Source organism: Giraffa tippelskirchi, chromosome 9 (genome assembly GCF_054371585.1).
Source record: "Giraffa tippelskirchi isolate mGirTip1 chromosome 9, T2T-mGirTip1v1.2.pri, whole genome shotgun sequence".
Lineage (NCBI taxonomy): Eukaryota > Metazoa > Chordata > Mammalia > Artiodactyla > Giraffidae > Giraffa > Giraffa tippelskirchi.
In genome coordinates this window covers 87,989,278-88,002,980 of record NC_137283.1, presented here as the reverse complement: position 1 = coordinate 88,002,980, position 13,703 = coordinate 87,989,278, and the positions used below count along the sequence as shown (strand labels likewise).

The 13,703-nt window shown below is 37.0% G+C and overlaps 1 protein-coding gene across 16 annotated transcripts in view; it reads right to left on the bottom strand.

The window, feature by feature from the left end:
- Positions 1-13,703, bottom strand: part of TTK (TTK protein kinase) — a 42,754-nt gene that overhangs the window by 16,849 nt on the left and 12,202 nt on the right. For 8 of the 16 annotated variants that reach the window (XM_081530397.1, XM_081530406.1, XM_081530404.1 and 5 more), the window contains 4 exons: positions 12,914-13,038; positions 6,228-6,364; positions 4,760-4,886; positions 1,641-1,733 (listed from right to left, as the gene is read on the bottom strand). In XM_081530397.1, the coding sequence (XP_081386523.1) occupies positions 1,641-1,733; positions 4,760-4,886; positions 6,228-6,364; positions 12,914-13,038 (482 nt within the window). The remainder of the gene's footprint in view (positions 1-1,640; positions 1,734-4,759; positions 4,887-6,227; positions 6,365-12,913; positions 13,039-13,703) is intronic. The other 8 variants (XM_081530398.1, XM_081530399.1, XM_081530401.1 and 5 more) reach the window with 1 other exon arrangement.

Below are 13,703 nucleotides of genomic sequence, written 5' to 3'. Positions count from 1 at the left end.
ATGAGCTAAGGAGAAAAATACAGCAGGAGAAAATATAGTGTGCTGGGGACTGAAAGGCAAGACCGATGGTTTCAGAATGTAGTCAAGGAAGGCCTGATCAAGAAGATACCTGAGCAAAGATGTGAGGGTATCTGGAGGAAACTGAACCCTTATGCTAAAACAGACAAGGAGAGCAAGAGTCCTTAAGACAAGTTAGGAGGCACTTTTAAGAATCCAGGTGAAAAGATGAAGCTACTTTGGCCAAAGGGACAACTGTGGAGGTGGTGAGGAAGAGTCAGATTCTGGATGGACTTTGAGGTGGAACCTGATTAGCTGGATGAATGTGTGAGTGTAAGTGGAGTCAGTGACGACCCAGGGTGATTGGAAGAAAGAAGCTGCCATTTACTGAAATGGGAGACTATGAAACAAGAGTTATGCTTGGGGCATGTTAAGTTTTAAATATCTAGAGACACCCCAGAAGAGATGCTGAGCAGTCAAACTGGATACACAAGCCTGGAATTCAAGGGAGAAGTTTGAGCTGGAAACATAAATTTGGGAACTGTCAGCATATGCATGGTGTGTAAAACCACGAGACTGGATGAGAGCACCAAGGGAGTGAGTGAGTCTAGAGACAGAAGAGAAGAGGTCAAAACTGAGCTCAGGGGCCTTGCTCCACTGAGGTCAGCGCTGAGGAAAACAGAACAGCCACTGGAGAGGAGAACACTGAGAGGCCAAGAAGGAAAAAGAGCTTCAATGACGAAAGAATGATCAACTGTCCCGTTGGCTATGTAGCCCAGAATCAAAGGCAAGAATTAGTTTTGGCAAAAATATGGAGGTCATTGGTGATTTTCTGTTTTTTTTGGCCACACTGTGTGGCATGCAGGATCTTAGTTCCCCAACCAAGAATCAAAACCAAGCCTCCCAAAGGAGAAGCGTGCACTCTTTGTCTTTTTAAAGTTTATTTAATTGAAGGATAATTGCTTTACAGAATTTTGTTGCTTTCTGTCAAACAAAACATGCACTCTAACCACTAGACTGTCTGGGAAGTCCTAGGGATTTTGATAACAATTGTTTTGAAGAGCAAAGAAGGTAAAAATAAATATCTCTTTTAAGTGGATTGAAGAGAACAGAATGAGAAGTACTGAAGTTGGAAACTCTTCTAAGATGCCTTCTATCCAGAGAACTAGAACCGTATGGATTTAGAACTCAGATAAATTTCAGAAATGATATAGTTCAATTCTAGAGAATCATTTGCTGCTAAACTGTGTTTTTTGTAAAGAAAACTCAAAACAAGACCCATTAATCAGAAACCTTGCTGAATCACACTCAGCACACTAACTACTTAATCACCGTCAGCCTCACTTTCAGAAAGATTTTTTGGTGATGTCACAAAGCTGTCGTTTGCCATCTCACAGTCAATGTTAATGTTATTTAGAGAAGAAATTCGGAATCATAGGCCATTGGAGGGGAAGAGCAGGGAATTGAGATTGCAAGTAATATGCCATGTGTTGAGGGGAGGGGATGGGAGAAGGGGATAAGGGTCTTTCGGCTGAAGGGAAATATAGGCCCCTAGAAATTAAGAAAAAAGGCCCCAAAAGGTACACAGACAGAGGAAAGTTTAAAATATTTTTATTTATTCCTTAAAAATTTAAGAAACTTACCTTACTTGAACCTCCACTTCCTATCTGCTTCAATATGGAATATATTTTTCCTTTAACTGAAATGCATTCATTTGTTGAAGAGGATGCTGAAATCTAAATAATTAAAATAAGATAAAGCTTCAAACATTCATAGGACATGCCTGAGAAACTAGCTTGCATTTAATACAGTGAAACATTTCCAACTTTGAAGTTATCTGAAATCTTAAGCAATCAGATATGTCACATTTCAATATTTTACAGAAGCAATTTATATAGTCAAAAAATAAATGTATTAAATTAATATATAGGCAATGGTTCACAGTCTCCTCATGTAACTCATCTCTACTTTACATACATAAACAGAAAATTTAAGGGTGAAAAAACCCCACTTAATGTCCAAGAGACAAATTCACAAGCTGTCACTGTTCATCTTTCTCATCTATTTTTTCTTACACAAACCTCTTTACTTACATACATACATAAACAAACACACAACTTTATCATATTCTTTTTTCTCATTTAGCCTAACATTATAAAGGAAGCAGCATGCTAAGGTGCTAAGCATTCCAGAGTCAATCAGACAAAGGCAGATTTCAGCAATGTCCCCTTTATGCTGGATACTATTCAACAAATTGCTTAGTTTGAACTTGAGCATCTTCCTCAGCAAACTCTCAATTGATGTACCATATTCAACTTGCATGCCTTCCCTTCTCTGACATGAAAGCCCTCTGTGGACCTATAAATGCTCTGAATAGATGGAGAGTGTGAGGACTTACTCTGAGCTGAGCAGGAAGCTGGACACAGAGACCACCTGGTCAGCTGGCTAACCAAGTTGAAACAAGGTCTAAATAAACCTCAGTCCAACTAAGTCCTGCCTTAGATCCCAAACGGCAGAACCTTTCCCGGGCGCTCTCCTTCTACATAATGTAACTGGTACACCGTGCTCATGCTCTGTCATGTCCAACTCTCTGCAACCGCTGGACTGCAGCCCACCAGGATGGTCTGTCCTTGGGATTTCTCAGGCAGAATACTTGAGTGGGTTGCCATTTCCTCCTCCTGGGGATCTTCCCAACCCAGGGATCAAACCCGGGTCTCCTGTGTCTCCTGCATTGCAGGTGGATTCTTTACCTGCTGAGCCATTGGGGAAGCCCAGATACAAAAGATAAGGACTCTAATTTCTTTAACTTTTAAGGGTTGAAAAGACACTGTTGAGCCATGAAGTATGTTTTCTGTAAGAATGTGTTAGGCTTTGACATATGGACGCCCTATTTTTCACTGAGCTGTAACTTACTCACAGGTCTTCACTGCCCTTTCCCACTCTTCCGTCTGGAGCTCCCTCTCCTACGAAAATTTCTGAGAGCAAAGGAAGCGGTCCAATATCCTTTCCTCCTAGCTGCTGACTGTTTTTAGAATACAGTAACTCTGACCTATGTCTGGAAAAGGCAATGGCAACCCACTCCAGTACTCTTGCCTGGAGAATCCCAGGGATGGGGGAGCCTGGTGGGCTGCTGTCTATGGGGTCGCACAAAGTCGGACACGACTGAAGCGACTTAGCAGCAGCAGCAGCTGACCTATGTCTGATTTAACACCAGTGTGAAGTTCAGTGTCCTACCCAGGACATCCCGCTACCGGCTCAGTCCACCCTCCTAACCCATGACCAGAGTAAACTTCTTCAAAATTCAAGTAAGATTGCTTCACTCTCCTACTCCAGCTTGTTCCACAGCTTCCTAATTCCTTCGGGGCAAAACCTAAAGAGCTCAGCAGAACCCCAAGGCTCGCCCTGCCCCTTGGTGAACTCTAGTCACACTCTGGCCTCTTTCAGTTTCCTCCCAACACCAGCCTCTTCTAGAAGGATCCTCGGTCCCTCACTTGGTCACGTCTGGCTTGACTTTCAGAGTTCAGCTCAAACAAGGCCGGACATGAGTAATTCCTCAATGAATTTTCTTTGAATTAACATGACTTCTTGTTCCATTGCTTTTTAAACTGTGGTAAAATTTACACACCATAAAATGTACCACCTTCACCGTTTTAAGTGTCCTAGTCAGTGGCATTGAGTGCATTCCCATTGCTGTGCCAACATTACCACCATTCACCTCCAGGCCTTCTCATCTCACGCTGAAACCCTGCAACCCTTAGAGATAACCCTCCGGTCCTCTTCCTATAGCCCCTGGTTACCATTGCTTTATTTTCTGTCAGCTTATTTTTTAATCTCTTGATTTGTTTAGTTCATTACTTTTTTTTTTTTTTTTGCTGTTTTTCTTAAACAATTGCTACCAACTTTTATTCTTTACCAAGCACCAGTTTCTGTTGTAAGAGTTACATATATATTAGCTAAGTTAATCTTCACAGTCATCCTATGGGGTAGAGAGCTTTATTATCCTTATTTTATAGATGAGGAAATAGAGAATTTAATTAACTTGCAAAAGGTCACACAGTTGGTAAGTAGTGAGGCCAAGAGTCAAGGCCAGGCAAACTCTCACCAGAGCCTATACTTTCTACCAATATTAAGCTGCCTCTCAGATAGTTATTAAAAATTAATTTTAGTATTGATGTCAAGAGAGTATCTAGATAATTATCTTTCCAGATGGCAATACAATTGCCTTACCAGCAAAAAAAGTTTTTGAGGCAATACAATTGCCTCACCAGCAAAAAAAAGGTTTTTTTTGTAATATATTCTAGTAGTATCTCATATTGCTATTCTGATAGTCTTAAAAACTTATATATTACTTGTATATATATTAATATATATACTAGTATATTAATCAGCTGATGAAATGAAGCTGCCCACTAACAACTGGTTTAAATAGTTAAGTGGAATGAAAAATAACCTAGATTACAAAAGAAATTTTATCTAACTATTCAGACTAGATACTTTGGGCAAGTTAATGAAAAATACTTCATTAGCTTATTCAGTAACTAACCGATCTAAGTCATGAGGCACCCGTATGAGAATATCAGAGAAGAGTTTGGCCTAATGGGACTAAGATTGAATACGTTTTTAACACTGTTCTTAACAAATAAATCCTGCAAAAATAAAATCTTTGATCATACCGAATCACGTACCATCATAAATAAAGCTTATCAAACCTGTAAATTCTGAAGTGGAGTAACTGTACCATCATAAATAAAGTTTATCAAACCTGTAAATTCTGAAGTGGAGTAACAGGTATTTGCTGCTGTTGCTGCTGGAAATAGGCAAGTTGGCCATATGGTGTTGACAACTGACAAGCAGGTGGAAAGTCGTTCTTTACCACTGGAGTTCTAAAACTGGGGAAGATATATTTTTTAAAATTTAAAACATTAAAGCTTCAAAAACAAGATTCTGACTCAGATTTTGTGTGGTGAATATAAATGTGTTATATCAAATAGAACCCAAGTCAGTTTTCCTAATACATCTGAAATATTTATTTTAGATTCACCATCACCAGAAATTTCACTTTGGGGGAATTCTTTCTGAAAGTAATTTTTGTCCCCAGACGAGAAGTCCTTATTAAAATAAATATAATGTCATTTAAAAATACAGTTAAGAGTTATTTTATAAAATTTAGCCAAGACAAAGCTCAGTCTATCATAGATTTTATGAGTGCTTTTTAACAATTATGTTCTATGACAACCTACTAGAAATATATGAAAGTCAATTACATGAGAGTTTGACCTTTGAACACAAAGCTGTTCAGCTCACATTTGTGCTTTGCTTCTCTTATTCACTATTGTATCTTCAACACCAAGAATAGTGCTTGGCACAAAGGAATTCTACAAATATTTGTTGAAAATATATAACTTCATAAGAAATAACCATATCCTATTTTACTTAGCAGTCATTCTTTAAAGTATTCTAAGTATAATAAAATGAGGTAATAAATAGCAAAATTGTATTCAATAGCTTACTTATTTAATAGAATCGGTTATAAAACTCCAAGGACAGTTCTAATTAGGATTCAAGATCACATTGTGAAAATGAAAAGCAAAAGACATGAACTTCAGTTATCCTCTAAGACATTAAAACTATATTAAAAATATAGCCACTAGTTGAAGGATATCACATGCCATATCCCCTCTTTCCTTTCTTAGAAATGCCATTGATTTGCTTTTCATCATCCCTTATGTTTTCTGTCAATCAGCACTGACCAGCTTCTTCACTCATTCCTCACTGGCAGCCACTCCAATCTTGAACATCCCCAGAGCTATGTGAGTTATGCCACCAACCTCTCTCACACTTCAATTAACACCTCCTTTGCTACAATATGCATCCACCCTTTATCTACTGTAAGAATGCTAATCTTTAAAGTGGCTCAATTACAGAGATACAAGTGGCAGTGCTTGATTAACAAGAAGTTTTGCATACTTAAAGTATTTAAAGGTACTGCCTATAGACCTAGAGGTATAAAAAGCATATACATAGAGTAGGTGCAGGTTACAATGACGGAGACTTTCATAACAATCCTTAAAAATATATTGTGGCTACCTTCCCTTCCTTTACAGATGAAAAAACTGATGCTGAGAAAAATAACATGAATTTAGAAAGTCTTTCTGTTGAGCAGGATTCACCTCCAGATCTGTTTGCCCCAAAGCACATGTTGTACCAAGCTAAGAACCAAAAGGAATTACCAGCTCATGTAATCATCCAAGGCACTGTTGCTGGGTGTCTTACAAATAGATTTTGGGCCAATCCATTTAGGTGTTGATATTGGTGGTGACTGCTTTGAAACCGAAAAGGCAGGTTGCTCAAAAGTGGTTTGTTTCTGCTAGACCAAAATAAAAAACATCATGATTTCGGGTTTTTTAATTAGTCACCTGTTCAACAATTTCACAAATATTAAACTTCTAAAAGAAAATTAAAATATGAAATACAAAAACATGCTAAAATAAGTAGATGCATGTATTATAACTTTTTCAATAATTTTTCAGTTAAAGCTCTTTTACTCTAAATTTTGAAGCTTGTTATACTTTCCTCAAAGAGATTACAATTAGAGGGAAGGCACACAGCACTGTTGAACAAAACAGGATTTAACATCCTTTCTCTTTAGGGCTACTGTCACTAGCACTGGACTTTTATAATCTAAATATTAATAAGTGTTCTGTGCTTCAGAAAACTAGTCTTTCCAAATAGAATCATCCCCTACTTTTACATTTGGAGAAAAAATGATCAAATACTAATTATTTAGCAACGTTTGAAATGGCAAATATCTATCTAGTGTTCTTCTCCCTTGTAAAAGACATACAGCTTACAGAATTTATCTCATACAAATTCCAAAGCAATGATGAATGAACATCCGCTACAGCAGAGACTGGCAAAGTACAACCTGTAGGTTGAATCTGGTCTGTTGTTTGTTTTTGTAAATAAAGTTGTATTGGAACACAGCAAAGCCCATTTGTTTACATATTGTCTGTGGTTGTTTTCATGCAATAATGGCAGAGTTCAAAAGCTACAACAGTGGCCATCTCCCTCACAAAGGTTTTACAGAAAATCTTGCCAACTCCTGCAAATCACATTTTGTTTGAACACTATTATAACTGATCGCTCACTACCTCTACTTTGAGCTGTCCCCAAATTAAGTATGCACCGATATCTAGATTAAATCAGCTTCTATAATTTCAACCCACTGGGTCCACATTATACTCTGGAGATCCACAATGGATAAATCTAAACTATTTTCTACTTTTCAGTCTTTTGTGTTTTTGGCCACTTTATCTCTTTTCCCAGATAAATTTTCCATTTATGATTTCCTCATACACACACACACACACATATACACACACAAATTTGGATTAGTAGCCAGAATGGTATTGAGAAACTGTGGCAGCAAGATTATTTAGTAAGGAAAGTGGAAAGGTTATACTCATAGATCATAGATTTAGATGTTTGCATTTGAGATTTTGGAGATCAGAACTGAGGATACAGGAATGGGTAGCTAAGGTGAAATTAAGAAAGTGGGCATGAAAGAGGAAGAAGTTATGAATTTGGAGGCAAGGTGTAGACTAGTGATACATAGGGGTATAGAAGCTAACAAAAAACAATGACAGTTGTTGGGTTGAAGATGAAAGAAGTGATCCAGGGCCTAATATTTTCAGAGAATGATGGGGAGTTACGAGGATGTTCAGAGATGATGGCAACGAGCAACTGCAGGAGAGTACATCCCCAAAGTAGGCACCTCAGAAGGGTAGGGTTTGGGGACTTCCCCGGTGGCCCAGTGGCTAAGACTCTGTGCTTCCACTGCACGGAGCACGGGCTTGATCCCAGGTTGGGGAATTAAAATCTTGCATGCAGCACACACTGCCAGAAGAAAAGGACAGGATTTTTACAAGAGACGAAATCATCTGGACATAGCTAGGGGGAGCTTATAGCTGTAAGGTAAGTGAAGCAAAATGAAAGTGGCTCAGTTGTGTCCGGCTCTGCGACCCTATGGACTATACAGTCCATGGCATTCTCCAAGCCAGAATACTGGAGTGGGTAGCCATTTTCTTCTCCAGGGGATCTTCCCAACCCAGGGATCGAACTCAGGTCTCCCACACTGCAGGCAGATTCTTTGTCAGCTGAGCCACCAGAGAAGCCCAAGAGTACTGGAGCGGGTAGCCTATCCCTTCTCCAGGGGATCTTCCTGATCCAGGAATTGAACCGGGGTCTCCTGCATTGCAGGCGGATTCTTTACAAAAAACTGCTTAGTCTTTTCTTTTTCACCTAAGTGTACTATTCTGTGGTTTTTAACAAATTCACGAGTATGCAATCATCACCATGATTTAAATTACAGAACATTTTCATTATTCTAAGAAGAAACTCTGTATTAGCCATTACCCCCAATCTCTGCTCCTCCTGGACTCTGGCAACCACCAGTCTACTTTTTGTCTCTCTGGATTTGCCGATTCCAGGCATTTCTTATAAAAAAGATCACAAAATATATTGCCTTTTGTGACAAGTTTCTATCACTTAGCATGCGGTAGCATTTATCAATACTTTACTACCTTTTAAAAAAGTTTTTTCTTTTAACACCAAAAACATTTTGTATTGGGGTATAGCTGATTAGCAATGTTGTGGTAGTTTCAGGTGCGAAGGGACTCGGTGATATACATACATGTATCCGTTCTCCCCCAAACCCCCATTCCATCCAGGATGACACGTAACATTGAGCAGAGTTCTAGGTGCTATACAATAGGTCTTTGTAGGTTATCCATTTTACATATAGCAGTGTGTACATGACCTTCCCAAAGTTCACTAGTTTTTACTGTTGAATGATAAAATGAAATAAAATCAGAATACCACGTTTTGTTTATTCACTCACCAGTTGATGGCTATTTGGGTTACTTCTATTTTTTAACAATTATGAATAATGTTGCTATCAACATTCACATACAAGCTTTTTTGCAGATATATATTTTCTTGAGTATATACCTAGGAATAGAGTTGTTGAATTATATAGTAACTATATGCTACACCTTCTGAGGAACTGCCATACCCTTTTTCAAGAGACTGAATCAGTTTAGCTCCTCAGTAACAGTATATGAGGGTTCAAATTTATCCACATTTTCACCAACACTTATTATTGTCTCTTTTTAATTACAGCCATCTTGGTGTGGGTGAAATGGCACCTCATTGTGGTTTTAGTCTGAATCTCCCTAATGACAAATAAATAGTTTTAAGTCCTTTCACCTATTAGATTTTCCAGGCAAGAGGACTGGAGTGGGTGCCATCGCCTTCTCCGACAGGAGATGCTGATTCTCCATAATTCAATCTGTCAGGATTCTTCTCATTTAACATTTGTCATCCACTCCATTACTTAGATAAACAGTTCTCAACAAGTGACCCAGAAATAGCAGAAAGTTTGGGGGTTTCCCCAAGATACTTGCAGGGAGTCTGAGAGGTTAAAACTATTTTCATAATCATACTAAGACATTATTTGCCTTTCTCACTTTCATTCTTTCATGAATATAAACTAAAGATTTCCCAAGGCATGTGATAGTGAAACAGACTGGATGCAAAAGCAGATACAAGAAATCCAGCCCTCTGTTAAGCCAACCATTAAAAAAAACTGTAAAGACTGTAAAAATATCACTCTCCTCACTGTAATTAGTTTGTTTTGAAAAATATTTATTTTTCAGAAGAAACATATCTCAACATAACAGAGCCATGTATGACAAGCACACAGCTGACATCATACTCAATGGTGAAAAGATGAAAGCTTTTCCTCTGAAATCAGGAATGAGACAAGGATGCCCACTCCTGCCATTGTTACTTAAAATGGTATTGGAAATTCTAGCCACAGCAAGTAGACAAGAAGCTGAAATAAAAGGTATCAGAATTGAAAAGGAAAGAGTAAAACTGTCACTATTTGCAGATAACATATTATCTGTAGAAATCCCTAAAGAAGCCACACACACCGACACAAAAAAACCTGTTAGAAAAAATTAACAAATTCAGTAAAGTTGCAGGATACAAAATCAATACACAAAAATCTGTTACATGTCTATACACAGATAACAAACTATCAGAAAGGGAAATTAAGAAAACAATCCCATCAAAAATAATAAACTACCTAGGAACAAACTTAACCAAGTAAGTGAAACACTAGTATACTGGAAACTGTAAGACACTGATAAAAGAAACTGAAGGAGACACAAAAAAATGGAAAGATATTTTGTGCTCACTGATTGGAAGAATATTGTTCAAATGACCATATTACCCAAAGCAATCTATAGATACAATGCAATCCCTATCAAAATTCCTATATAGCATTTTTCACAGAAATAGAACAATCTTAAAATTTGTATAGAATCACAAAAGTTTGGAATACCCAAAGCAATCTTGAGAAAGAAGAACAAAGCTGGAGGCACCACACTCCCTAGTTTCAAGCCATATTACAAAGCTACAGTATTCAAGACAACATGATATTTGCAAGAAACAGACACATAGATCAATAGTCTTCAGAAAACTGGACAGCCACTTGGAAAACAATGAAACTGGACTACTTTCTCACACTATACACAAAAATTAACTCAAAATGAATTAAAGACTTGAATATAAGACCTTAAAACATAAAACTTCTAGAAGAAAACTCAGGTGGTAAGCTCCTTAACATGGGTCTTGGCAATGAATTTTTGGGTCAGACACCAAATGTAAAGACAAAAGCAAAGATAAACAAATAGGACTACATCAAACTAGAAAGCTGCACAGCAAAGGAAACCATCAACGAAACAAAAAGACAATCTATGAAATGGGAGAAAATATATCCAAACCACATATCCATCCAAAATACACAAGGAACTCATTACAACTCAATCAAATAATCAACTTAAAAATGGACAAAGGACCTGATTAGATATTTTTCCATGGAAGACACATAAATAAATATCCAATGGATATATGAAAAGAAGCTCAACATCACCATTCATCAGGGAAATGTAAATCAAAACCACAATGATGGATCACCCCGTACCTGTCAGAATGCCTATTATATCATAAAGATAAGAAATAACAAGTGTTGCCAAGGATGTGGAGAAAATGGAAGTCTTGTGCAGGGCTGGTGAAAATGTATGTTAGTGCAGCCACTGTGGAAAATGGTACGAAAGATCCTCAAAAAATTAAAAACAGAACTACCACATGACCTAGCAATTCTACTTCTAGGTATTTATCCAAAGAAAAGGAAAACACTAACTTGAAAACATGTCTGTACCCTCATGTTCAAAGCAGCAGTATTTATGATAGCCAAGAAACAGAAACAATCTAAATCTTCACTGATGGCTGAAGGGATAAAGAAAATGTGGTACACATATACAATGGAATATTATTTAGCCATAAAAGGTATGAAATCTTGCCGTTTGTGACAACACAGATGGATCTTGAGGACATCATACTAAGTGAAATAGCCAGAGAAAGACAAATACTGCATTGTGTCACTTACATGTAAAATCTGGAGGGGGAAAAAAGCAAAAGACCAAGCTCACGGAGTTTGGGGCTTGCCAAAGGGTATGGGTGGGAGGAGTGGAGATGGGTGAAGAGGATCAAAGGTACAAGCTTCCAGTTACAAGCTAAATCAATGCACAATATGGTGACTATAATTAATAATACTGTATTGCACATTTGAAAGTTGCTAAGTGAGTAGATCTTAAAAATTCTCATCAGAAGAAAAAAATGTGTAATTAGGTATGGTGATGAACACTAACTAGACTTATTGTGGTGATCATTTCACAATAGAGTTGATTCTTGAACAGCTCAGGGGTTAGGGGCACTGACTACCCACCAAATCAAAAATCCATGTATAACTTAACAGTTGGAGCTCTGTATCCACTGTTCACATCCTGAGTCAACCAACAGAAAATCATGTAGTACTATAATACATATGTACTGAAAAAAAGTCCATGCATAAGTGGACCCACACAGTTCAAACCCATATTGTGCAAGGGTCAACTTTATATACAAATATTGAATCATTATGTCATACACCTAAAACTAATACATTATATATCAATTATACCTCAATAAAACAAAACACTTTTTTCATAAAAGTATTATTTACATGTAATATATTTATTATTGATATTTTTAATAAGTTAGAAAATACTTTAAAAATTTATTGGTTTTACTTTCTAATATAGCAAATAGAGATCAACATAGCCTACATAAACCAAAGTTCTCTAGGGGCTTCAATAATTAAGAATATAAAAGAGGATCCCAAGACTGAAATATTTGAGAAATGCTGAGTGAGACTACAATTGAAAATTAATTGTAAGGAGAGTATGACCAAGGACTATATTCAGATATCTCTCTAACAGATCCTTTCTTCTGAAACAGACCCCAGCCATGGGGAATGATCATTCAACTTGTTATGAATTCACATTATCTAGTCTGTATTTTCCTATTTTATCCATGAGGTTTCTGTTGCAATTTCTTAGTTCTGCTCTCATAGTTCAAAAACAGGCAAAGACAGTAAGTAAATAAATGGACATAGCTGTGTTCCCAAAAAGTGTTGTTTACATTCAGGCTGGGAACAAGATTTGGCTCCTAGGCTGTAGTTTGCTGACCTCTGCACCAGTCTACCAGCAATCTAGAAATACTACTGAAAGCAGAAAAGAATTCAGCTTGATATATACTGTTACTAAATTAAACCTATGATTGTTACTGATCCTTGTTTTGTGAATTTAAAACACACACACACAAACACACACTTTGGAGCAAACTACTCCACAAAATATGGTTCATAAGAATACCAAAAGAAAACATTTAACATGATCATCACATTATGAAAAATGCTACACTTAATGTGGAAAAGAAAGTTATCCTCTGTATCAACTTTGGGGATTACCTCTGGAATCTGCCACTGACTGGAAGATGCAGCAGGATTCTGGTTTGCACATTCAGACTTTCTCATTGATTGCCATTGTTTCGGATCACTTTCTGGAACCTTTAGTTCTTGATGTTCTTTAGTTTCTGCAATTGCATTTGTTGTTGTCATTAATGGGCAAGAATATTGGATAATAGCAAAATTAAACCTAAACAACAGAACATGTTACAAACTGTTTTAGCATTTTGCTCTTAAAAACAGAAATTAAAAGCTTTAGCCAGCTACTGACAATTTGCTTTTAGCAAGTCAATTTTACAAAGCTGCAACAGCCATCTTCCTAGGTTGTTATCTAGAGCTTTATCAGAGACTATTCTCAGTTTAAATACCTCTGTTTTTTACCAGAAAACAAGGAAACAAATATGCAAAAGTCCAAAAACATATATCATAAAGTCTCACTAATAAAAGGCAGTTCACCACTTTTCACAGACCTAGTTTTTTAACAAAAATTTTACCTTAAGCTAGCCTATAATTTACTATCTTAAGGGTCTCTGAACAAAAGAGCCTCAACAATATTGACTATTTTGAGTGTCACTATTCCATCCCTATTATGACAAATGCAAAAATTATAAACAAAATATTTGCAAGTGATATATAAAAGGTATAATAAATTATGACCAAGCTGTGTTTATTCCTAAATGTAAAGTTTGCCCAACACTGAAAGTTAATTTGGCATAATAATAAAGAAAAAAGAACGTGACCAACTCAATAAACACAGAAAATCTCATAAATCTCATAAACACAGATATCTCAT